The following is a 27,781-nucleotide window of genomic DNA, read 5'->3' as shown; positions in this document are numbered from 1 at the left end:
ATGTATATATATATATATATATATATATATATATATATATATATATATATATATATATATATATATATATATATATATATATGTATGTATATATATATATATATATATATATATATGTATGTATATATATATATATATATATGTATATATATATGTATGTATGTATATATATATATATATATATATATATATATATATATGTATATATATATATATATATATATATATATATAGATATATAGTATATAGAGAGAGAGAGAGTGAGTTGCATATCTATCTATATACATACATAAACAGACACACACACATATAGCTATACATAAATACACACACCCCAACATATATGCAGAGGTGCTTCTGAAATTATTAAGACCACAACTGCAACCCTCAGATCAGTAGAAATGAAAGTGGTAACGTGGGAGAAGATGACAGAGGTTGCAGTTCTTCTGAGGTTCAGCAATTTATAGATTTATTTTATTTATTTTATTTCATTTTACATTTGTTGACTGGGAGAGTCCAACAAGATTACAAGTCCATTTTCAGTGGAGGCCCGGGGAGAAAAGCTCTAAGAGGTCATTTTTACAAAACTTTTAGTTATGTACTTACCATAACTTTAGATGTTTGGGATCCATCTCGCCTACATTCTGTACTGATGGGCTCGGAGCCGGCACGCTATGCTATAGAGCGAAGCCTCTTATTGGCTGAGCTATTTTCAATCCCAGGATGCACCACCACTAATCCCCCAGATCTTGTTTGTCCGCATTCATGCACACATACATAACATGTTTATATAACATTGCCAGATGTTTCAAGATGAAACAACAGGATCCGGACCTTCTGATCTCCTCTGATCTCCAAGGAAGGGGGAAGGAGGGTGGGTTATTGGGAATGTAGGCGAGATGGATCCCAAACATCTAAAGTTATGGTAAGTACATAACTAAAAGATGTTATGTGATCCTATCTCGCCTACATTCTGTACTGATGGGACAGCGTCCCTAGCACCTAAATCCTGGGTGGCTCACTGGAAAACACTCCTGAGCACTGTGGAACCAAATGAAGCTCGCCCCCGAGATGCCACATCCAATTTGTAGTGAGAAATGAAAGTGTGCGGGGAAGACCACGTAGCAGCACAAATGTCACTAATGGCAAGCTTAGAATGGAATGCTATTGAAGTAGCCATAGCTCTAGTAGAATGAGCTTTGACAGAGGTCGTAAGCTCTTTATTAAAAGAGGAATAAGCTTGAGTAATACAGTCCCTGATCCATTTGGCAATAGTGACCTTTGTGACGGCTTTGCCCAATTTATTATCCGAAAAGGATACAAACAATTGATCTGTTTTCCTTGTTTGTTTGGTCCTATCTAAATAAAAACGCAATTGCCTGTGGACATCTAATGTGTGGAATATGTATTCCGCTTTGTTTGAGTACTTTGGAAAGAAAACTGGAAGTTCTAATGACTGTTGTAGGCAAAAACTGGAACAAACCTTAGGGACAAAGGATGGATTTGGCCTGAGAGATACTCTATCTTTGTGAAAAACCAGGTACGGAGGTTTTACAGACAAAGCTTGAAGCTCTGAAACCCTTCTGGCAGAAGTAATCGCAACCAGAAAGGCAGTTTTCCACGATAGAAATTTCAGATCGCATGTTGCTGCCGGTTCGAAGGGGGAGGAAGTTAAGGCATGTAACACCACATCGAGATCCCATGGAGGAGCAGGATGAGAAATCGGAGGTCGTAAAAGCGCAACACCTTTCATGAAGGTCTTACACAATCTGTTGCTCATTAAAGGTGGGTTTATAGACTTGTGAAAATTGGAGATAGCTGCCAATTGAACCTTGATGGTAGAGACTGAAGAACCTTGATTGAATAGGGAAGTTAGAAATTTCAGGACTTCTGATATGGGATTAGTGATGGGATCCAGACCCCGGAGTTGAGCCCAAATAGCAAATCTCTTCCATTTGCTAGAATACAATTTCTTAGTGGCAGACTTGTGGGCCAAAGATAAGATATGTACAACTTCCGGGTCTAAGGTATGATTCCTGACTATAGTCGGAAGAGGAGGAGCCAAGCTGTTAATTTCAAGGTGTGGAGGGACTGGTGGAGTAGTCCCGACTAATGAACTAATAGGTCTGGGATCTGATCCAGGAACCATGGACCGTCCAGTGCATATTTCCGAAGATAAGGGAACCATAGCTGACGAGGCCAGTAAGGAGCAACTAAGATCATTTTGCTCCCCAAGTGAGACGCCTTTTGGATCACTCTGGGAAGGAGGGGAACTGGGGGAAAAGCATATAGCAAGCCGGTGGGCCACGGATGGGCTAGTGCGTCCATAGGGCTCTCCCCTGGAGCCGGAGTGAGGGAGAAGAACTTTTTGCACTTCGCATTCAGCGGTGTTGTGAAGAGGTCGCAACAAGGAATTCCCCATTTGCTGAAAATCTGATTTGCAACTGTAATGTTCAGAGACCACTCGTGTGGAGAGAGGATAGTTCTGCTCAGTCTGTTGGCTATCACATTGGCTTTGCCAGGGATATGAGTCGCCACTAGAAATCGTTTGGTCGACACTGCCCATTCCCAAACTCTCATGGCCTCTCTGCAAAGGGGGTAGGATCTGGTCCCTCCCTGCTTGTTCAGGTACCAGACTACTGACATGTTGTCGGAGTGAACGGCAATAACGCCCTGAGGGAGGTAATCGTGAAGGGCTTTGTAGGGACAGAAACATCGCCCTCATTTCTAAGATGTTGATATGAAGTAGGGACTCTTCCGAATGCCATTTGCCTTGGACTGACCTGCCCAGGGAATGCCCCCCCACCCCATCTGGGAGGCATCCGTAGTCAAAGTGGCCACAGGAGGAGGTGGAACAAAGGGTCGTCCCTGATCCAGATTGGAGGGCACCAGCCACCAGCGAAGGTCCCGTTTGCAGGTTTCCGTGATCCATATGAGGTGACTGAGAGGGAGATCCTGAAAGGACCACTGTGTTGAAAGAAGCCACTGGAGAATTCTCATGTGCAACCTTGCTAGGGGAACTCGAAGAACTGTGGCGGACATAGATCCCAATAGCTGCAGGACCATTCTGGCTGGGGCTTTGGATCTGGGAAGTAAGGCTCGTACTTGAGCCTGTATGGTTTGTATCCTTTCTGTAGGTAGATAGACCCGCATTCGGTTTGAGTCTATCTCTACTCCGATTAATCTTATGCGTTGAGATGGCAGCAACACAGACTTTGGCCAATTGAAGGTGATTCCAAGGGAAGTGCCCAGTGATATTGTGGCTTGTAGGCTCCGCAATAGTAGATGCTTGGAGGTGGCAGTTAGGAGCCAGTCGTCTAGATACGGAAACACCTGGAATCCTAGACTTCTCAGGTGAGCAGTCACGACCGCCAAACATTTGGTGAACACCCTGGGGGCTGTGGTGAGACTAAAGGGCAGCGCGCGGAACTGAAAATGACTGTCTCCCAGGCTGAAGCGCAGATGTCTCCTGGACGCTTGATGTACCATGATATGGTAATAAGCGTCCTTGAGATCTATGGAGCACATCCAAACACCTTTCTCCAGCAGTGGGAGAATGGATTGTAGGGTGACCATTCGGAACTTGGACTTTTTGACTGAACGATTTAGAATGCTGAGATCCAAAATGGGCCTCAAGTCCCTGGTCTTTTTTGGCACCAAAAAGAATCTTGAGTAAGTCCCTAATCCGATCTGGTCTGCGGGGACCGGTTGGATGACTCCTTTTTGAAGCAGCTTTGAAACTTCTAGGGCTGCAATTTCCCGTTGACTGGGTGGCGGGTCCGGGATTTTTTTGGACTGAGGTGGGGGGGGTGAGAAAAGGGGATGGCGTAACCTCCGGCGATAATTCTAAGCACCCATCGGTCCTGAGTGATACCTTCCCAGGCTTTTAGGTGCCTCGAAAAACGACCCCCGACTGGCTCCAGAGCTGCACAGTCGGGCAATCCCTCAGGGACTGTGAAAGGCTGAAGAGCCATGAAAGGATTCGCGGTCTCCAGTGTTGCGGGGGCCTCTGCTGCCTCTGGGACGGCGTCTTCCAGAAGAATTTCCCCCTCCTCTGCCTCTAGAAGGGGGATCGTCCTGCTGTGAGGGATAAGACTTCTGAGATCTACGGAACCACATTTTCCCTCCTCTTTTAGCCTTGGGGTAAGGCCGAAAGGGAGTGGAAAATCGTGCCCCTACGGCAGTCAAAGTCTTACCTGCTTGCTCGCAGCGGGTCAATGTGGCCTTTACCTTGGGTCCAAACAAAGAGGACCCATCAAAGGGGGCGTCGGCAAAGGAAGACTTGAAGGCTTCCGCAAAATGACACAGGCGGAGCCAGGCTTGCCTCCGTAGAGCAATACCTGTACCCGCCGCTCTACTCGCCCCTTCGGCCGCATAAGAAATGAGCCTCATGGACGAGTTCGATATGGATGACAGCGTAGCCAACTGAGAGCCAACCGTCTGGGCCAGCTGCTCAGGTAGGTTACCCAAGAGGGTATCTGAAAGCTCCTTGATCAGATCCCTCTGAAACCTAGTGAAGTGCGTTAGATAGTTCAGGGACCTTAAAGTAAAGGCCGCTGAACTTAGGGTGCGCTTACCGTACCGATCCATGCTCCTAGACTCCTTATTAGGAGGATGGACGGACGTCGAAGCCTCTGCTACATCTTGCTGGGTAGCAGATGCCACAACCAAGGCATCTACAGCCACACCTTTCGTCAAAAACTCCTTTTCTGGGGGTGCTGACAGGAACTTGTTCGGGCGAGCAGGCACCGGTTCCACAGAGTCTGGGTGTTCCCATGCCCTTCGACAGATCAAATCTAGGAGCTCATCGAAGGGCGGAGACACCCAGGAGGCGGAGGGCTGAGCCCCGAAGGCCTTAAGGAACACCGACTCGTCAGCAGAAGGGGGTTTGGATTGCCAGCCGCCTCGTTGTTTGAGGGCTTCCAGGATGTCTGCAAAGGAGACATCATCTGAGGACGACTTAGGGGACCCCCTCTGCATCATCAAGATCAGTGTCTGATGTGAGAGACTCATCAGGGGAGTCAACGTGCTTCCTCTTGCACGATCTTTTCCTTGGAGGTTCCTCCGAAGAAGCTTCAGAGGGACCTCCAGGAGGGGGAGAACCCCCAGTGGGGGTGACCTCAGGCCCCGGGGCTCCGCTGTCTAAGGACAGGGGGACTGCCAAAGACCCAGTCTCCATATGCAGGGAAGGTGCTGGAGAGACCGTGGAGGTAGCCAAAGAGGATTTGGCTAAAGCACTCCTCATGGCCCTGAAGGCCGGACCACCAGAATCCTGGGAAGGTCCCACCTCCGTGGCCACAACAGTAGACGGTACCCCCCGCAGCTGACGCACCAAGAGGAAGGCTTGGGACTGAAAACATCAGTCCCGAAGCGTCCCCCCCAGGGCCGACAGAGGAGGTCCGCGTACCGAACTCCGACTCGAGAGCCGGAGTTGGAGTAAGGGTTGGGCCCGACCCAGAAACCTCCCTCGGCTCCACCAGCACCAACGGTGCCGAGGCTGTTGGAGGAGGAACCATAACTACAGGGTGGACCATCGGCTCCGAAGCCGAATGGGCTGGAGCCGAAACTAACTTCTGGAACACAGGAGACTGGAAAAGTCTTAGGAGCACCCTGTCGATGTCCGAATCAGACATCTTGGAGGATCTAGATGAGACTGATCGGGTCCGAACCAACTTCTTCATCGGCTCCAAAGGACTGGGGGACCGGCTCCGAATGGATTCGACCAATATTGGTTCCGAGGGAGATCCCAAAACAATTTCCCTCGGTACCGAGGAGGGCTTCGGCGCCAAAGGGGAAGAGTCTGAGCCGGCAACCCTCATCGGCTCCAAAATCAGTGGAGCCGATGAAGGTGACCCGCCTCTCGACGCCCCAGTCCTCGGCTCCGAAACCAGAGGAGTCGAGACTGGAGGCATCGAGGCAGACCGTTCCGCCCTCGGCTCCGAAGTCCATGGAGCCGATGGAGAAGCCTGCCTAGGTTTCTTAGCAGTCGGTTCAGACGGGCTGGTCGGAGCCGACGCTTTTTTCTTCTTTTTGGTGGAAGAGGAAGAGGAAGATAAGGCCGCCTCGAAGGAGGGTTTAATCAGCCCTTTCAATATTAATTTATTCTTCCTCTCTTGGAGGACTCTAGAAGAAAAGGCGTGACACACGCTACAGGACTCCTGTAGGTGCTTGGCGCCTAAACAATACACGCACGAGGAGTGGTCATCGGTTATAGACATTTTATAACCGCACCTCGTGCACTTTTTAAACCCAGAGGGTCTATGTTCTTTTGACATACTGACTAACAACAGACACTAAACAAAACAAGTTAAAGTAGCAGTATCTGTTCAGAAATGAAGATTTTACCACAAAACAAAAGATTTTAACCAACTTTTTTTTTTTTTTTTTTTTAAACAAGACAATACACTAAATATATCAGGAAAAAATACTGAAAAGGAGGGCCAAGACCCTCTAACTTAAGCAGGTGCTTGACCTCCTGAAAAAAATAAAGACACTAGTTAAAGAATAGGGGAAGGCCCCTCTAACTTAAACGGGAAACCTTTCCCTTAATCAAAAACACAATTTTCCACAACAAAAATCAGCAAAACACACTCGTACAACAATAGCTGTTAAAACAGCTTTTGGGGTAAGAATAGCAAAATTCCTGACAGGAAACTTTGAAGAAAACAGTACTTAGCTCAGCCAAGTTTGAGACCACGTCCTAGCTTGTAAGCGGCAAACGAGATATGGGGGATTAGTGGTGGTGCATCCTGGGATAGAAAATAGCTCAGCCAATAAGAGGCTTCGCTCTATAGCATAGCGTGCCGAGTCGGAGCCGAGGGATCGTCTCCGAGCCCATCAGTACAGAATGTAGGCGAGATAGGATCACATAACATCATAGTTTTAAGGACAGATTATTGACATACTATTTTCATATTGATTAGCAGATAGGATACATTCATTCTCTAACAAATTGATTTACTATAGGTCTTCTCCTGGTTTTAGTTGAGGAGGACAGACTTTTGATATACAATTTTCATAGAAGAGACTTTAACATACACATTAACTAGCAGATAGAATACATTCATTCTCTAACACATTGATTTACTATATGTTTTCTCCTGGTTTTAGTTGAGAAGGATAACAAACTGATTTACAATATGTCTTGGACAGCACAACAGTGCTGGGGTAGTTTACCCTAACTCCTTGAGAGATGGAATGAGCAGTAGATTAACAGTCCTAAGTGGATACAGTAATATGAGTGGTTAATTTAGCAGAGTTACTTAGGTTTGGTGAGGTGCTATAATGAGACATTAGCCTGGGGGGATACAGGAGCACAAGTGATTGTTTAAAAAGTGATTTTTTTGACAAGTTTCTTGAACTCTTATGGGGATTTGTTGTCAGTTATGTGAGTAGGAAGGGAGTTCCAGGTTTTTGCTATATAGTGGCTGTAGACAGACTTGCCAGCTTCATTGTTATATTTGGTTACTTTGAGGTTTTGTGTGCTAGACCTCAAGGGCCTGGTGGTTGTATAGGGTTGCAAAAGATTTTGTAGGGCTGGGGTGTTTTCAGTGTTATGTATTATTTTGTGGGCTAGTGATAGTTGATTGAGTTGAAGTAGTAGTGGTAGTTCTAGCCAACTGAGTTTTTTTTAGGCATTCACAGTGATGTGTTCTGATGGGAGAGGTTGTACCGAATTTGGCTGTCTTATAACAACTATCTAGTTTGTTTAGGTTGGTTTTGCAGAGATTTGCAAGCATGGGGGAGGCATACAGTAGGGTGGATAGTAGGTGAGTTCTTGCTATTGTACTCGGAGTGGTCAGCGAGGAATTTTTTATTGCGATACAGTAGACCAAGTTTTTATGTATTTTTTTATGATTATAGAAATATGTAGGTCAAATCTAAGGTGATTATCTATTTCAACCCCTAAGAGTTTGGTATGATTTGTGGGGGTGATTGTGGTCTTGTTAAAGGAGGAGATGATGAAATAATCAGTGGGAGGTGTGGCTCTGTGGGAGCTAGAGAGTTATAGTTTTGTTTTACTTGGGTTCAGAATGAGCCTTTGGTTTGTGATCCAAGTTTCTGCTAGGGAAAAGCATTCTTGTGCTAGGGAGTGAAGGGTGTCAATTGATTTGGCTGCACATATTGTGGTGGTATCATCTGCATATTGCACTATTGAGGCTTTAGGAATACTGTTTGGGAGCTGATTGGTGAAGAGAGTACAAAGAAGTGGCCCAAGGATGGAGCCTTGGGGTACTCCTAGGGTGACTGGTAGGGAGGGGGAAGAGTTGGTTTTGCCACATTACAGCTTGTTTCCTTCTGTCTAGGTAGTTTTTGAACCAGGAGATGACAGGGATGGTAAGGTTTAGAGTTGCTAGAGAAAGGAGGAGTTTATTGTGGTTAACCATATTGAATGCTTTGGATAAGTCAAGGAAGGTGGCAGATACAAGGAGTCCGTTGTTTCTGTGAGTATTGACAATGTTGGTGAATTCTGTTAGTGTGGTGGTGATACTGTGGAAGGGCCTAAAGCCATGTTGTTGTGTTGCTATTAGATTATTTTCTAGGAGATATCTCATTAGTTGCTTGTGTATTACCCTCTCTAAAATTTTAGATAGAGGGGGTAGTATGGCTATAGGGCGGTAGTTATTGAGTTCCTGGGAGGTTCCTCCTCTATGTAGAGGGATGATATGTGATATTTTCCATAGCTTGGGTACTATAAACACTGAGATGGATCTGTTAATTAGGATGGAGAAATAATATGATATCACCAGCTAGATGGAAGTATTTAGCGGGTAGTTTATCTGCGGCTAGAGATGTTGGTTTGAGCTTGAGGAGTAGTTTTTCAATGGATTTGGTTGGTTCTGGGTGGAAGCTGAACTTGGGGTAATTGTTAGTTGGGGATGGGGGTGCATTTGCAGGGGTGGGGATGTTGTCATAGGGTTGGTTGTTTGCAAGTGTCTGGATAGTTTCTGTGAAGTATTTTTTAAATTGAGTGGGGATGTCTTCTTGGTTGTTATCTATTTTTTGGGGTTGGGGTAGTTGTTTTTCCTGGTTTTAGAACAGAGTTAATTGCTGCCCAAAATTTATGTGGGTTGTTCCTGTGCTTATCCTGTAACACTTGGCAGTAAGATGTTGTCTGTTTTGGTGAGATTTTTGGCTTTGTTACGTAGTTCCAAGTATATTTGTTTGTTTGACTGGGATTTACTGTTGAGGTAGTTGGTCCAGGCCTTGTTTCTTTTTTTGAAGAGGGATTTTGTGTCTGGGGTTAACCAGGGGGCATATTTAAGTTTTAATTCTTGTTGTTCTGGAAGGGGCATGATGGTTAAGGGTGTTTAAGAAGGTAGTACTGAAATACAGTACTGCTTCATCAAGAGGTAGGCTTTTTAGGGGAGGTCCAGTTACACATTTTTAAGTCATTTATAACGTTGGAGTGGTTAAAATGTGTTTTACATAGTTAGACATACATCTGGTTAAAATGTGCGTTACATATTTAGATATACAGCTGTATATATATATATATATATATATATATATATATATATATATACATACACACACACACACACACACACACACACACACACACACACACACACACACACACACACACAATGCACATAAATGCAAATAATACAGGTGCATACCACTTAACGCACTTCCATACAATGTCCAACTGCATTTATGTCCATATTATGCTAAGTGGATGTAAATGCGGTTGGATATTGTGCAGAAGTATGTTAAGCAAAGCACAATGCAAAGAATACAGTGTTCGCTTAATGTCCTTGTCACTTGACATTCTATGGGACAAAACCTATCCCAGACGTTAAGTGGTACATGTATGCAGACAGTCCCTTACAAAAATTAAAAGCTTTGAAGAGAGAATGCTAACTTTTTGAAACTGTTTAGTTGCTGACATTTTGGAACTTACTAGATCAGGTATTGCTCATCTATCAGGGAACCATATAGAGATATACATGTATACACATACATAATATAACACAAATACATACACAATAATAGGACAATGAGCTAACAAGCTGCTTCCTGCAATTCAGGCTTGATTTTCTCAGCCTCCATTAGTGTATTACATGACTCAAAGCAAGTCATACAAACAGACAAGGAAAACTTCTATCCAGTAAGCTTACCTGGTTAACAAAATAAAAAAAAAACTATACATGATCTAAGCAAAACCTATCAGCCATGTATGTACGTAGTATGTATTTATTTAGTTAGTTATTGAATTTGTTTACCGGGAAGGTCCACTGGACCCAGGTGAGCCCATTTTCAGTAGAGACCCGGGGAGAAAAGCTCCACATACAATTTACAAGTTGATATATACAATTTACAAGTTGATATACATATAAATAGAAATGCAAAATACAAATACAATTGCATACAGAGCTATCAAGCAGTACAGTAACAAATATGGACATAACTTTAACCAATCAGATTTGAAATACAAATACATATCAGAGCTAACAGGTATCAAGTAGTAACCAGCTTGGATATGAGTGGAAAGGTTCAGGTTATATATGTACGTAATAAACCATTTATGTTATGTACGTATTTAGCAGTGTTAAAGGATATATGCAAAGAGTAAGTCGGATAAGATTTTTAAAGACTGCTGAAAGTGTATACAAAATGAGATAACAGTTTTAAGTAGTTAACTATTAGGGGTTAGGAGCAAGAGAAAATGATGAACGTTGATGGATGCTACAATGGTCAGTAATGGGAGAGAGGTAGAGAGAAAGGTGGTGTAAGGTGGATGGCTAAGGTAAACAAGTAAGGCAAGAGGGGCTTGTATTATAGAGAAGCTAGCTGGATCATCAGCAGGCCAGAAGGAAGTGGGTTGGAGTAGGAGGACAAGTGTTTAGAGAGAGAGTTATTTTGGCATGAGCATAGCCAGTGAGAGGAGAGAATTTGTCTAAGAGACTTCTTAAACAGTGCAGGGTAACTGATGGAAGTGATTGAAGATGGGAGGGTGTTCCAAAGTTTAGAGACAGTAAAAGAATAGAGCATTTGACCAGCTGGGAGACTGGGTTTTCTATATTGAGCAGTGTTTCATTTTCTTATCTGAGAGGTCTACAAGGACCTAAGGAGGAAAGAGAAGGGCACACTGTGGGTTTATATATAATTTTATGTGCAGTAGTTAACTGTAGGTAGTTGAAATAAAGTGGTAGTTCTAGCCAGTTGAGTGGCCTTAGAGAGGAACAGTGATGTGCAGAGAATCTATTTGTTGCAGATTTGGCAACCTTATTGTAACATGACTCAAGTTGGGTTTTTAGATAGAACTGGATATTGGTAAGGATAGAGGCACCATACAGTAGGGATGGTAGTAGGAAGGCTGAGGCTAGAGCTTTTTTTGCAGTGAGGTTAAGGTAATAGTTCCGTCTATACAGGGTGCCCAGTTTCTGATGTGTTTTTGTTTTTTGATGTAGTGTGCTACAAAGCTCACAAATACATGTTCTTAACAGTAGCACTTGCAATGCAGAGCAAATGTATCAACAACTTCATGTTCCACTTGGCAAATGCAAATATACATATAACCTGCCCAGCAGGAGTGGAGAACAGATAAAAAGAAAATACTAAACATATGACTGCAAGACAAGATCTAACTTTCCAGAAAAACAAAAACAAAAGAACCTACGGCCAATTAATGTGGTATTCAACAGACTTTCAGTAACAAAAGACAGTGGAGGGAGATGAATACAAATGGAGGAGGAGGGATTACAAAACATTAAGCAACATGGATAAAATAAGAGATTCAATGTTTTAGATGCAAGCCAGGAGAACCTATTGTTAAGCTAATCAGATATTTAACAGATTTTCAAAAAGAAAAGGCAGAGAATAGAAGAAAGTATGAAAGAAAAAGGAATCACCACAGAAAATGGTGAGGAAGCAGAAAAGCCATAATATTTTGAATAAAGAGAGAAAAGCAAAAATGACATCAATCTTAAGAATATGCAGCAGCCAAAAAAAAGGGCAAGAATAAAGCTAGCCTAAAAGGCCCCAGCAGCACTGAGCATTAAGGGGGAGAATGGAAAAAAAGTAAAGGTTATTTTTTTATCCATTAGAAATCAGACAGAACCCTCACAGCCTAGGCACTACCACAAGACATGTCCTGCACCATGAAAAGAGGAGGCCATATTTCCAATATTAGTGGCCTTGCACATGTGGCCAGAAAAGCAGTGCCATGATATCAGCTCTGATGAAAATGCTGAATGAATAAAATAACCAAAGGCATCAATACAAGTGAAATCCTGACTTTGATAAGACATCAGCTGAAGACATCCTACAAGCATGTCTTATACAAACAAATGATTGGTGCCAAAGTCATGGCCTTAAACTCAATGCAAAAAATTGTATCATCATCTCCTTCGGTAAGGGTGATGTTCCTGCTAACTACCACATCAATAGCAACACCCTAAGTATGCACTCAGTGGTGAGAGACCTGCACACACAGGTTTTCAGCAATCTTACCTTTAATCACCATGTCTCCACGGTGGTAAGAGCGGCATTGTATATTGCTCATCTCATAAGAAAGGGCACTGCAGAAGTTATAATCTCCCTGTACTCTTCCTTCATCAGGGCAATAATTGAGTACAATGCCCCTTTTGTTGTGTATCTTTCCAAGCACCTGCAGCAACTCGAGAAACTATAAAGATTCCTCACAAGGAAAAATTCAGCATCTGTCCTATGTGGACTGTCAGAAATCACCGTCACTTTATTCTGTTTCAGACTACTCAGAGGCGATCTCTGCCTTGCATACAAGGCAACCTTTGACCCTGCTTTAATGGAAATACTGCATATCCTTAAGTCAAACAGTAGATGAGTTACTCGCTCTAAAAACCTAACCTGGTAAACGACATTAAGAGAACCTGCTGGAGGGACAGATGTCTCCCAGAGGTTACCACACCTTTGGAACATACTCCCACTTCATGTCAAACAGAGCACCTCACTAGCTCTTCTTCAATCTCAATCTGGAAGACTGGATGGGTAACCATAAATTTACCCAAGGGGCTCTACCTGTGTCCCTCTTGGATACGGGCATTAGGTGCTGATCATGGAAACAAGGGTAGAAATTGGTTAGGCTTGTAAGGGCCCTAGGGCTACTACCCTAGTGACTTCCTATGATCCTATGAAACAAGTACAGCTGATTGCTAAAGTTATTAGTCTTAAATAAGTAGACACATGAAGGCAGGGGGAAGGAATGCTGTAGAAGCAGCAAAGGGCCCACTGTCAACACTGAACCACCAGTGATCAAAGGAAAGAAATACGCCATATGACAAGTCCTTGGTGTTCTGGATGGGCTGACTGACTTGGAAAATATCAGCTCTGCAATCATCAGTAGAAGGAGTGACCACAATAGCCGATAACTTCTGTACCTTGTGTCCTTGCTTGCCCCCCCCCCCGCTTAAAGAAAGCGAAAGAATGAAGTCTTTTTTAGGACAGCCCTACACTAAACACCTGTTTTGAAGGTATTACCTGAATCTTAAGGTAGATTTCCATACTGTTGCCCTATGACATTATCATACCAGTTTCTGTAACATTTATCAGTCTCTGTTGCTGCAGCTAATTTTATCATTTATATTCATTATTTATATTTATTATGCTTGGATACTGTCCATCTTTTCAACAATTTAAATTAAAGCAAATGAAATTAAATGAACCATTACTCCATTGCACTCACAAAGATAAAGATGTCAAACAGAAACCTCTTCAAATCAAACCTGTCACAGCACACAAGCTCCTCCTACTGCAGTTATGATTTACAAGGGCTGGATGCTTAGCCAATGTCTTACTCATTTGTATTTCAACTTTCAGCTATGGGTATGTGTGTAGAGACCTGTAACACTGCTGTTGATAGTGGCTCTTGTACAACTGGCACTTGCAGTGTTAGTATTTTTTAATACTGGTTAGCCCATACATTTAATTATCAGAATTTGTCACTGTCAAGGCAATCAATATCTGGAAGAAACAAAAAGTGCAAGCTCTTTAATTGGATCTTGATGGTTTTCATCAGGCATATCAGAGACTTTGGTGGTAAGGACAGGGCAAATGGCCTGAGGGCAACTTGTCTTTTGACTACATCTGCTATAGAAGAAAACAATATAGGCACATCTACCAGCACTGTCTTGCTGCCTAACCTAACCTGAAAAGACACCTAAGTTATGATAGGAATGTATCTGTGACAACATCAATGAATACAGGCAGGCAGCATGATCATGCAGAAAAAATAAATTGCAATATTTAAATTCTGAAAGTGCAAAGCTATCACTGTCTCGCTAAAACCCAAGTGGCAATGATATATAGCAAAAAAATAAACTGCAGCAATTAAGCAACCATCCAAATATATTTTAGAAAGATGCTGTCAGATGATGCAGATCAGCTCTCTCCATACTCTCATGACATAAACATTCTTGTGCATTTCCAGCACCTGGTGGCTAAAGTTTCACATATGTGGCACGAGTCATTACATATTCTTTAAGGAATCATGTGTTTAAAAGTACTTTTCTCAGCTGGATTTCAAACTACTGTCAAAGAAGAAATCAAAACAAAACTGATTTAATATTAAGACCAATCCACAATTCTAAGACATCTGCACTCAAGATATCAAAATCAGGCAAAAAACACATTAAAAAAAAAAAAAAACCCTTGAATGCTATTTTTTTTTTTTTTTGCACTGGCACGTTTATTCTAAAAACATGGCTTACCGTGTGGTACCCTCTAGGCAATGGCGGCTTTCCCACTGGGTAAGGATCAACTGTATCAATAATAGTTTGTCTCTCTCCCTTCTGGTTGATTTTCCGGAATCTTCGGCGTGACTGCCTATGAGATGCTTGACGTTGAAAATATTCCTCATTTTCATCCATGTAATCCACCTTAAAAAAAATATTGATATACATTTTAATGATGATATTGGGTGCTTAAATAATGGGTAATACAGTACAGTAACTGAGACCTGAAGTAAACACTCGAACCCTGCCCCAATCCATATGCTTTCAGTTGCTAGAAATTGTCAACAATAACTATTACCAAGATTAAAGTGAAGTACAATGACTGAAATTATCTTTTAAATGTAAAGCTTTTATATTCTTTTCCCTTAGTGCTAAGAATGGCTGTAGTGAAATGACATTTTACTAAACCACATCGGTTGGGTGGGTGTTCTAAAGACATGCGCAAATGGTCGTGCCTTCGTTGAAGGTTGAACATCGAGCTGGCACCTCGGTGTTCGTGAAAATCTACTGCCAATCATTAGCAGACCGGAGTTCTGCTGCGGTGACCCCTAACCGGGAAAAGTCAAAAGACAACAACAGTATAATCTGGAAATTATTTTTAAAAAAATGCAGTCGGAATTTGAAACTTGATTATGTACTTACAAAGACAAGATCTGCTGTCAGCAAAAGTGCTTTTGTATGAACGTATCATAACCGTACATGTTCAAACACATCATTAACTGGGGACTTCAGCCACATAAAGGACTGAAACATAACCCGACTTCCAGATCTTTCCCCGTCCAGGCTGAGTGGACATCTGCCACCTTAATGATGTCAGGACTTTTTTCTGTATAAAGCCCAAACCCACTTTAGAGTCATCTTACTCAAAATTACCCAATCCCCTACAAAATCTTACAGATTCTAGCCAAAAAAACAACACATGAATGCTCTAAATCGGGCACCTACAGAAACAAGGTTAATCAAATACATCCAGACCTGAGCCAAGCCTGCGCTCTCAGAGGGAAGGTGGGGGATGCAGTGGCTGCTAAGAACTATGATACCCCACCGAAATCCAGGATGCTCAAGATGGGTAAGAGAAGATGACAAGAGTATGCCAATACTACAACAGTGATCTACTAAACATTTGCTATTATACCTTTCTTTTAGGTCAACTCAAGTCTGTGACTATGGCTGTCAGCTTGGGACTTTTGTTCCTATTCCTGGATTTGCTCCCGTGCATTCAGCACATCGGTCAATGACTGCCCTTCAGCACTCGTCATTTCCGTGGCAGGTACGAGTTTCACGGGATCAGGTTGCTACCCGGAGGCCCAACCCTCCTCAGAGGGTGCACCACACACACACACACACCTAGAGCTAATTTACAGTGTCCAATTCACCTACTGCATGACTTTGGAATGTGGGAGGAAACCAGAGCACCTGGAAGAAACCAACACACATGCAGGGAGGACGTGCAGACTCCACACAGAAGGTACTCCAGCCAAGAATTGAACCGGAGGACTTTTTGCTGTGAGGGAACAGCACTAACCGCTACACCACTGTGCTGTCCTTTGTTCCTATTAGGAGGGTAAAACTTTAATAGTTGAAGATGTACATAGTTTTGTCTGTTAATATTAAATTAATAGGTTTTAGGGGGGATATTGAGGGTGTGTGTTTTTTTTTTTTTTTTTTTTTTTTTTTGAGGACTTTCAAGAAAACAAAACTTTGTAAGATGTGACATAGGCTCAAATGGATACGATAAGAAAAAACTGTACAAAAACTTCAACCTGCCAAATAGTGTATGCATGTATCACAAAATCTGGAACTAGACATTTAACAAAAAAGGTGTTATACATAAAAGGTGGAAATAATAACTTTTTAATGCAATGATGCTTTCTGTAATGTCTTTAAATGTCAATGGTATTACAGATGAATGCAAAAAAGACACTAGTGAACTATATTAAAAAATGTAAAGTGCAAATAGCTATGTTACAGGAGGTGCACTTAAGACAGAACTGAACATGTGAATTTGTTAAAGAAAGGTTTTCAGGGTGGCTATTCAGTGGAATACCTGGAACAAAGGAAAAGAGGAGTACTTATACTAATTGCAAGAGGAGCTCCAACAGTGATAGAAGAGGATAAAAAGATAATAATTGAAGATTTGTAGTGCTAAGGGGCTACTGGCAAGGGAGGAGGATTACACTGGCATGCATTTATATTCCACCTAAAACTGTTATAATAGAGATTAAGGAAATTCTGGGAGAAATAATCAGTTTTCAGCAAAGACTATTACTTATAGATGGGGACTGGAATGTGATTTGCAGCAGTGAAGATGTGGCTGGGGGCCCAGAAAGTAAAGTATAACAAAGGAGAGTAGATATTTGAAGAAATTTATGAAAATATTTGGTAGGGAAGATGTGAATTCAGTAATAGGAGTATCATTACCCTGTGTTTGTAATTTCAGTTATTATTGGTGCATGATCTGAAATACTTATTGGGTGCGTGTTGAGACCTTCAATTGAATGCACATGTTCTTGTGAAATGTAAATTCTGTCTAGCCTATGGGCACCTACAAGAATGCATGGATCGTGCCATCCCACGCAAAACCAAGACTCACTCCTCCAAGAAAAGGAAACATGTCTGGTGGACCCCTGCCATAAACAAGCTATACACTAGAAGGAGGAAACTAGTACAGAAAAGAGTAAAATCCCAAGAAGGGAAGACATCCCTAATCAGTATCAGCAAGAAATTATGATCCCTCATAAAATCATCCAAGGTGAGCTTTGAAAGAAAAATTGCCAAGAACTCCAAAGATAACCACAAGGTATTCTTTAGCTATGTCAATAATCTAAGTGGCAATGCTCAGATCTGCTTGGAGTTAGTGCAGAATGGCACAAAATACACTGAATTGACGGATATCACCAACATCCTGGCAGACAGGTTCAGCGCAAACTTCACCCCCACCCCACCCACAAAAGGGCCCATAACCATACCAGAAGAATGTAGAGTCCCTGAAATCACAGACAAGGTTAAAACAGCCCTTTCCAAAGCCAAAAACACAGCATCAGTGGGACCGGACAGTGTCCCAGGCTGCGTGCTACACGAGCTCAAAGACGAACTAACTCCTTGCCTAAACACACTGTTCAAACTCAGCCTCTCCACAGGCTACATACCCATAGAGTGGCGCACAGAAACGGTTATTCCATTCCACAAAGGTGGAGCCACAACAGACCCTGGGAACTATCACGCTACAAGCCTGACTAGCTTGGTCTGCAAGGCTACGGAGCACATCATCATGGAACGCATTAACAGAGACATTGGGAACCTCCAAACACTGGACCCTACCCAGTTCAGCTTTGTTACGGGCAGATCATGCCTCCTAAACCTGGTGGACTTCTTTGAGACAGTTAACAAGGCTATAGACAAGGGAAAGGTGGTACACACAGCCTACCAAGACCTCGCTAAAGTCTTCAACACCATTCCCCATTCTGGTATCATAGACAGGCTCACCAGCCTGAACATAAACCCCTACATCACAAGATGGCTTGCCAACTGGCTCACGGACAGAACCCACATGGTTAGAGTTGCAGGAGCTAGGTTCATGCTAGGCTATCTGCCCTAGGGCATTTATAAGCCTAGCCAGAGTGTGTCTGGCTTTCGCCACCCATTTTAAATGAATTATGCTATGCCCTTTTTCAAGGTTAGTATACCGTGCCTCTGTCTAACAGTGAAACAGAAGTAATACCCGGGGTATAGGTTCATAGGTCCGACTCTAAACTGGTTACAAGTGGTGTTCCCCAGGGCTCAGTCCTAGGACACCTCCTGTTTGGCATATACTTCTCAGAGGTACAGGCAAACACAGGAGGACTATGACTGACCAAGTTCGCAGATGACAGTAAACTAGGGGCTATAACTGACTCTCCGGCTGACACAGACATCCTCCAAAAGGGTCTCACCGAGATGGATACCTGGTGTCAAAATCATGGCCTCAAGCTAAATGCCAAAAAGTGTATAGTCATCCCCTTTGGAAAAACAAGTACCCACAAACTACCACATAGGTGGTAGTCCCCTAAATACGAAAGACGTAATAAGGGATCTGGGGACCTAAGGAGATAGTAATCTCACCTTTGATAATCACATTGCCAAAGTGGTTAGAAAATCCTTCTACGTGGCCCATCTAAAACAAAAGGGTTCGCATCCACATCAAAAGAGGCTATTGTGCCCCTCTACTCATCATAGAGTACAACACCCCATTTGGTATGTACCTTACAAGACACCTGCAGCAGCTGGAAAGAACACAGAAGTACCTCACCAAGAGGATTAATGGCCTCAAACAGGTGTCCTATGCAGCCCGATTGGAAAAACTCCGGCTGTACTCAGTGGCATATCGCTTACTCAGAGGTGATCTCTGCCTGACTTACAAAGCCATGTCCAACTCAGAATTGATGGACATGTTCCACCTAAAGAAATCCAAGTCACTGCGAGGCATTCGCTCTAGTGAGCTAAACCTTGCCACAACAATAAATAGAACATGCTGGAGGGATAGATTTCTGTCACAGAGACTCCCCATGCTTTGGAACAAAATTCCTAACTACATTAGTTAGAGCCCCTCATTAACATTCTTCAAGAAAAACCTTGACGAGTGGATGGGTAACAGAAAATACACCCCTGGGATCACTTCATTGACTCGTCTTGACAGAGGCTCAGTTAATTAATTAATGGGGCGGCGAAAACTGACACACTCTGGATAGGCTTATAAATGCCCTCGGGGCAGATAGCCTAGTACCTACCTATCAACCTATGCAGCTCGACTGAAGAAACTCCAGCTGTACTCGGTTGCATACCGCCTACTCAGAGGTGGTCTCTGCCGGACATACAAGGCCATGTCCAACCCAGAATTGATGGACATGCTCCACCTAAAGAAAACCTTATCCCCTCAAGCCACATGCTCTAGGGATCTAAACCTCACCACAGCAATAAACAGGACATGATGGAGGGATAGATTCCTGTCCCAGAGACTTCCCATGCTTTGGAACAAGATCCCAATCTACATTAGGCAGAGCTCCTCGCTAACACTCTTCAAAAGAAACCTTGACGAGTGAATGGGAAACAAAATGTTTACCCCAGGGATCACTTCAGTGGCTCTGGTGGACAGAGGCACAGGGAACTAATCTACGGGGGCGGCGAAAGCCAACACATTCTGGCTAGGCTTATAAATGCCTTGGGACAGATAGCCTAGTACCTACCTATGAACAAGAACATGTGCATTCAATTGAAGGGAAATGTAAATTCTGTCTAGCCTACATGCTAGGCTAGACAGAATTCACATTTCACAAGAACATGTGCATTCAATTGAAGGTCTCAATACTGATCATGCACCAATAGTAACTAAAATACAAGGTAATGAAATAAAAATGAGACACTGGTGCTTTCCCACCTATCTGCTGAAAAGAAAGGAATTTAAGGAATGGGTAGTGGGCAAGGGCGCCCGCAGGCAGGTGCAAGGGGGTGCACTTGCACCCCCCTGGAATCGGCTAGCCAGGAGATTAATTTTACTTCTAATTTAAAAAAAAAAAATTTAAGAGCGTTCTTCTTTAAGAATATCCTTTGCGTCCAGCATAGCTCTCATCCGTACAGAGAATCTTGTTTTTTTACCGGTTTTGAGGTACAAAAAATGGGGTGCAAAGATTTCAGAGTGGCACCCCTTAATTTCCGAATTTCTTGGCTTATGTTTTTAATATTTCTTCCTGCTGATGTCATCGTGTGCAGAAGCATGCGCAATGACATCAGCTCCGTGAACAGCCTGTCGGAATTGGCCAAGGGCTCCACTGTACGCAGCATGCGTGCGAGCAATTTAAAATTCAAGAATTAACAGTTCTTTTGGTGACCATAAGCATGGATGTACTGTTCTTGAACTGGGACTGGAAGCATTTATTTTCAAGCAGCTCTTCTGTTCTACTTTTTCGAGTAGCAATCCTCTGCAGCCGTCAAGCCAGATAAGAAGTGTGCGTGTATGTATGTTGCAGGTACGTCTGATTTATTTGAGAGAAAGGATGAAATTAATGTGTTTGTGTTTACCTGTGTGTGAACTGTAAGTCCCATCTGGAACTCTGTTACAATTAATCATTTACTGCTGTGGATTTTTCTCACCCCTGGCTGAGACAACCCAACGTAACTTCTGCATACCAGAAGCAATCTTGTGAAAGCATAACTTCAAGATGTCGCTGATTCAGTTCAGTGTTTTACTCTGTCATATAACGTTTTCTTCATTAAAAAATGCAATGTTTCTTCATTAAACATGCATTGCAAAAAAAGCAAAAGGACACACAAAGCACATGGATAGAAGTACATCTGCGACAAAAAAATTTAAACTGAAAATAGAAAATGTGCAAAGTGTGATGCCATTTCCATAAGCGTTATAAAAACAGTCATGCCATATCTGTCAAGAAGTGTTCCGTTTTAAAAAAATGAGTTTTCATAGAAAAACAGCAATACTTTCACAGAATTCTCTTTCAGAAAAAAAAATCGTAGCAGTGAATATCTATAGTTGTCCTCTTATCACTGTCTTCACAGACCGAAAAAAGCACAGAGACAGCCCCCATGTTTTATTTAGTGCCTTGACAGCTTTCAGATATGAAAATTAGAGAGATTTTCATACAACCTGTAGGTAGCATGATAACTGATCAAACATGGCAGTCAACCAAATCTGCTTAAGGGTGATGGAATGCACGAAGCTTATTGTCTAACTACAGAGAGGCCAGACTGCAATACACTAGTGTGCTTCTCAAGGATACAAGTTAATAACATACATTATGACAGATAGAACTGAAGCGTAAGTTACATTGCACTAGTAAAAATCAGATAACGTAGATAGCAATGTATTTTGTCCTTAGAACTACTAATTTAAATAAAAAAATGCTTTGCAATTTATTTTCTTCTTAAGGAAATTAGTATTTTAAATGTCACCTCTATAGCAAGTTCTTTATTTACATAAAACGGCTGCGACATTTACGAATTAAGGACCGTTTCAAAGTATTGAAACATGTTTTCCATTTTCGGTACTTAATACTCTCAGCAGCCCTTCCAGTTTTCTTCTAACTCTCTGGAACAGAGCAGTGAAAAAGAAAAGTGCAACCTATTCAATGCAGTTACACACCTCTGTGTTATCAGCAAATCCTCAGAGATCAAGTGCTGAGAGTTGATGCTGAGGTTGTCATATAACACACAGAGAAAATAAACAAGGTGATGTATTATTTCTTTCTAGAAAAAAATAATTTATACTAGCTGGACATTAATTAACAAGCACATTTGCCTCAGGGTACACTGATTTTATTCAAAGAGACCAAAAACCCATTTTTGTTAGTGTTAATCTGTTATACAGTATGTTTTTACCAGGCAAGATATGAGTATTAAGTGATCTGTTTCTCACTGGGATGCGCTAAAGTTACTAAAATAATGACATGCATTTATATTTTCTGAAGGATATCAAGTCTGAAACTCATTCTAACACCAATCCTGTTCTGCAACATTCTAAATGTGTCCCTAGTTTGGAGCCTGTGTGTGTGTGTGTATGTATAAAAGGGAGGTAGCATACCCCTCAGCTGTCCAGGTTTTTGCAGAATGTCCATATTTTTGCCCCATATTCCTCCTAAAAACGATTTAAGTTGCTAAATAGTTTTAGACATCATATCCCTTAGAAAAATGCATACCAACACAAATCATGTTATTCTAGCAATTTTATAAGTTCATGAAAGCAATATTTATAATCTGTCCCTGTTTATTTTAGGCTTTGTCCAGATTTCTTGCACTAAGAAATTGAGGTGTGTGTGTGAGAGAGACAGACAGAGTCAGACAGAGAGAGAGAGAAATGCCCTAGTTAGATATAGCAGGTGGAATTTATTTTCAAGTGCATATTCAAGGAATTGTGAACTTCAAGGGAAGCAAAGGTTACTGCTGCTCATGCTAAGTCTGTCTGCTTAAAATGTGCAACTTTTCTGTTCTGCAAATGGTATCATTATTGTGGTATATAATGTTAAAGCAGTGTTAGCACAGCAGGTAGCATGGTTGCATTTTGATGCAAAGGGCTATAGGTTCTATTCCTACAGTATGTACATTTGTATTTTAAGGGGGTATATGGTACTGTAGTCCTTAGTATGTCCTCCTTTGGATGAGACACCTGATAACTATGAACCTGTTTTTCAGTTTGCCACCCATTCCCTACTGCAATTTACCAGCTTACCATTTCTTTTAATGTAACATAGGCAATTTAGTCTTCAAGGGAAACAGCACTGAATCTGTAAATGAAACACTGAAATATAAAGTTATTTTCTAGCAACAACCTCTTCATTGGTTTCAGATCTCTTTAATGTGGAATTATTCAGATGACTTTTACTTCTGCAGAGATTCTGCATATTGATTGATATGGGTGGATTGTATGACAGAAGTTTGAGTGGCCCATCATGGCTGCAATGATCTGAATTAAGCAGGTTGTCATTATTGGTTCATATAATTTGTTTCATTGCTTAAAGGAAAAATGTTCAGAACTATAAATTTAAAACACACTCTAACAAGTGGTGCTGCATTATACAAGGGATGTAATTCAATTATTATATAGTATAATTAATACAGTCAGAAAGGTGAATCAAAGAACTTTTGCATGGTTCTAAAAATGTGTGCAAGGAGCCTATGATTTGAAAACAGCCCAAAGGTAAACTTACCCTGCCACTGGCCAGATGCATTTTCTTTGAATGTGGGTTTCAATGCTGTTTCAGTGAATGTGGGTTTCAAAGGTATAGAAGTTTTAATGCTAAGTCTGTTTTCATTGTAAGACTATTGCTTTGTTTAGGTTTAATAAATGTCTATCAGAGTTTGTGCTATATAATTTGAAATAAAAGTTGTAAATGAAATCCAGCTATCTGCAATCATTGTAGAAGTAAAGCATAAAACAGTATGAATAATGAGAGATTTGAACAGTGTCTATAACAAATGGGAAGAAATATCCAAATAATGGAACACTGGAATGGCTGCGTGGGTGGGGGGTGGGGCTGCATGGGCGGGGCTCTGGGTTTGCACCCCCCTGCAAAAAATCCTGCGGGCTCCCTTGGTAGTGGGCATTCAGGATCTATTAGAGAGGGCAGAAATTTCTTCTGAAAATATAGCCATGGAGTGGGATAAAATTAAGGTGAAGTTTAAAAATATAGTCTAAGTAAAAGAAACTATGCTATGGTTAAGAAGTAACAAATTATTTAGAGAGACTGACAAATGTTAAAGTACTGCAGAATAGGGGGAATCTCGGAACAAGAAGAGGATCAACTGCAGAATGCTACGCAGAAAATAAGGGATTACCTCAATAACAAGCATGAGTTTAGAAAGACTGCTGGTAAACAACTGTTTTTGATAACACTAGAGCACATCTTTTAGCACAACGACTCAGACAAAAAAAAGCAGAAAGGGCGGTCACCAAGCTTAAGCAGCCTATAACAAGAAGGTAACAGGAAATCCTAGAGAGGTATTAAAAATATTTTGGATATTCTATGAAAGTCTGTACAAAGCATAGAAATATGGGAGGGAAACTGAAGTGTATTAACCCATCAGATGCGCAGTAGCAAGCCCCGCCCAAACCCCACCTGTGACCATTTTGATTGCACCACCCACTGTTTGATTGAAAGATGCCACTAAAACACTAGGTAATATAGACATACAAACAGATTAGCAAAATTATAAAGAAAATACAGAAAACATTATAAGTATATATGTATAACCGTAATTATATGCTTATTGCAAAATACTTGTGTACTGACTTATTTGGGGTCTTAAAAAGTTCATATTCCTCAAAGTTCCACATTGAAAGAGTCTGTCACACATTCAGTGTTAGGAATTTTTAAAGTGAAATCCATGGTAAATTGAAATTAATCATATTAATTCATTAAAGGATCTTCTTTATAAGTAAAACCAGCATATTTTTACCATCCTATGATCTTTCTAGTTGAAGTTGTTAGTAAGCCATTAGTATGTGTTCCACATTTTGCCCATTTGTTCCACATTATGAAGGCAAGTGTTCCTCGTTTTGGCGATGGAAGGTTGAGAGCTATGGCTCTTTCATTCTACTTTTACCAATGTTTTTATTAGTGGAACCGTGGCGTTCATGTCAGTGGCTCTTTCATTCTACCGTTGCTTGAATGTTTTCATAAGTGAAACCGCATTGTTTATGTCAATGGCGTTTCATTCTACTGTTACTTGAATGCTTTTATTAGTGGAATCGCAGTGCTTATTGTCAGTAGCTCTTTCATTCTTCTGTTACCTGAAAGCTTTTATTAGTTTAACCGCAGCGTTTCTGTCAGTGGCTCTTTCATTCTACTGTTGCCTAAATGCTTTTACTAGTGAAGTAGGGTTTCCGCCAGTGTCTCTTTCATTCTACTGTTACCTGAATGTTTGGTTATTGGAACCGCAGTGCTCATGTCAGTGGCTTTTTCATTTCATTGCTACCCGAATGTTTTATTATTATTTATCCGTGGTTACGTCCGGACTTGCCACCACTGTTCCAGAATTAATCCAGTACAATAATATGGGTGGCACTTTCAGCTAGTTGGAAGTATTTTGATAACTGTAGAGGAGGGGGACTGCATGATAATCACGGCGGGCACGCCCATTCCTGCGCAAACTCGGTGGTGGGTTAATACACTTCAATTTTGCCATATGGGATTCAAAAAGATACAAATGGAAGTGTTTATGGAAGAATTAAATATGCCAAGGTTAGAGGTAGATGAGGCTCTAATACTACGGGTTAGGATAGGAGGAGATGAGAGAAATACTGTGATTGTATAACCAATCTACAGGAAAGTCCCCAGGAACAGATAGTATTCCTGTGGAAGCCTGAAGCTAAGAGGGTAAAAATGATAAAGCTCTGGAAGGTTTTGTTTAAAGGAGAACTCCACCCAAAATTTATTTTTTCACTCCCTGTAATACAAGACCAAGCACCTCACATAAAGAAGAAAAAAAAAACAATTTAGAAATTATGTCTGCCTTTCTTTCCTACATCTGTCACATCTGTTACATGACAACAGCTGCTTAGAGTTGCACAGTAATTAAGTTAGGTCACTTAACCCAACAACACAGCCATTAAGAGAACAATAACATTTAAATGTGACTTATCAGTTACAGATTTGCAGCATCACACCTCAGATAAAGAGTGTAGCCTGGAGTCTGAAACTAAGGCAGGACTTTCAAGCTTAGTTTTCAGATGCAAATGTCTTTCCCTGTAATAAAATTCAGTCCCACAAAAAGAAAGCAAATATATTACTCTAACTTTTGCTTTCTGTCAGTATATGATTTAGCATTTTTTCTACACTGTGTAATTTCTTGGCTTTATTGGTCTGAAATTTGCCATAAATAGACTTAAAAATAATAAGAAAAGAAAAAGTCATGGGCATTCAGAATTGCCATTTAGCTGAAACACCTGATATCCTTAAAGGGTTATTTGCATATATCCCATGTTGCCGCTGATACAAAAGGTTTAAGGTATCGCACAGTGAAAAGTCTAACTTTGCTAGATTTTTCTTTTTGTGTTTTTTAACCAACTGGTTTTCCTGTGGGACCTTTTTACTCATTGTTTTACACTGTAATTTCTGCAAAAGTTCATGTTTCTTCTGGAGTTGGGGATAGAAGATCTACATCAAAGACTTTCATTCTAGCTACAATATTTAAAACAACCATCTCAGCCAAGAAACACCTATTAATCACAGGGGTCAGATGTCTCACATTTGAACAATGAACTACAGTTGTTCCTTTGAAAAGAACAATTAACTCAGCTACATTTTCAAGTTTGGGAAGCAAAGAAATTAAAATGCGGATTGATGCTGACAGTGAAAAGTACACAGCTACAGCACTGTTGTCAAATGACGAGAGAAAAAACTATAGTAAATGATCCTCTCATCTTAAGGATTTCTTTCTGCCCCTCTAATATCACATCAGGAAGATGAAGACATTTACTGTAAAACAAAATAATGCTAGCCATGGTAGCTTACTTCAGATCATTTTCGGGGTATAATAAATTTGAAAACAATGGTAAACATTTACTTTGATACAGGGGCATTAACAATATAGAAAAGTTAAAGATTTGCTGAAAAAAAATAGCGTTTATATCACGTTATCAAAAGATGAAAACAGCGAACGCTATTTAATCGGCCCCAAAACATCTAAACATGAAAATATCGAACATTCAGAACAGCGAATTTTTTCCCATGGAAAAAATTCGCTGTTCCGAAACACACACACACACACACACACACACACAACACAAGCACATCAAACAAACAGCAACCACACACACACAAATTCCTACATATAATGCTACACTAAACTAAACATACACTATCTACCCACTTAACTTAACCCAAACCCTAAGGTCCGTCACTATCGCACACTCACCTAACCCGTGCCCTAACTCACAAACCGCCCCTAACCCTAAAGTCTGTCACTATCGCACACACGCCTAACCCGCGCCCTAACCCTAACTCACTTAACCCGCCCCTAACCCTAACGGACACTCGCACACTTACCTGAATTCAACACGTAACTTTCCACCACAGTGCTAAGAAAAGCGAAGCCAAAGAAATGGCCAACAAAATTCTTTCCCGAGGAAAGAATTCTCTGATCTGCAGCTTCGCTATTCTTAACATTTGCTGAATAGTGTTCGATATCAAAACATTCGAAGTTTTAATACTTCGATGTTCTGATATAGACCCGAAAAATGTTTTTTTTTTTTTTTTTAGTTTTTGGGTACAATTCTCCTTTAACAGCATTTAAAGAGGAGGAGAAATAACAACATCCTGGAAGAAAGCAGTAGTAGCTGTAATACTGAAGAGGGAAAATATCCATCAGACCCAGCTTCATAAAGGCCCCATTTAAATACTAAACCATGGTTATTAAAGTATTCATGTCTACAATGGCTGCAAGAATGACTTAAGTAATGCTAAAATTGACAGATATGGATCTACGTGGTTTTGTGGAGGGGAGGTAAATAGATGACAACATTAACAGAGCACTGATGATCCAGAGGGAAGCAGAATGTAAAAAAATACCATTGTTGT

General features: G+C 41.3%; 1 protein-coding gene across 11 annotated transcripts in view; it reads right to left on the bottom strand.

Annotated features, from left to right (window-relative positions):
* Positions 1-27,781, bottom strand: part of RAPGEF2 (Rap guanine nucleotide exchange factor 2) — a 2,418,607-nt gene that overhangs the window by 1,144,219 nt on the left and 1,246,607 nt on the right. For all 11 annotated transcript variants that reach the window (XM_044062055.1, XM_044062064.1, XM_044062056.1 and 8 more), the window contains exon 6: positions 14,694-14,861. In XM_044062055.1, the coding sequence (XP_043917990.1) occupies positions 14,694-14,861 (168 nt within the window). The remainder of the gene's footprint in view (positions 1-14,693; positions 14,862-27,781) is intronic.

Source organism: Protopterus annectens, chromosome 2.part1, assembly GCF_019279795.1.
Source record: "Protopterus annectens isolate FY-2018-M chromosome 2.part1, PAN1.0, whole genome shotgun sequence".
Classification (NCBI taxonomy): domain Eukaryota; kingdom Metazoa; phylum Chordata; order Ceratodontiformes; family Protopteridae; genus Protopterus; species Protopterus annectens.
The sequence above is the reverse complement of the archived record's forward strand: the minus strand, read 5'-3'. Positions and strand labels throughout refer to the sequence as shown.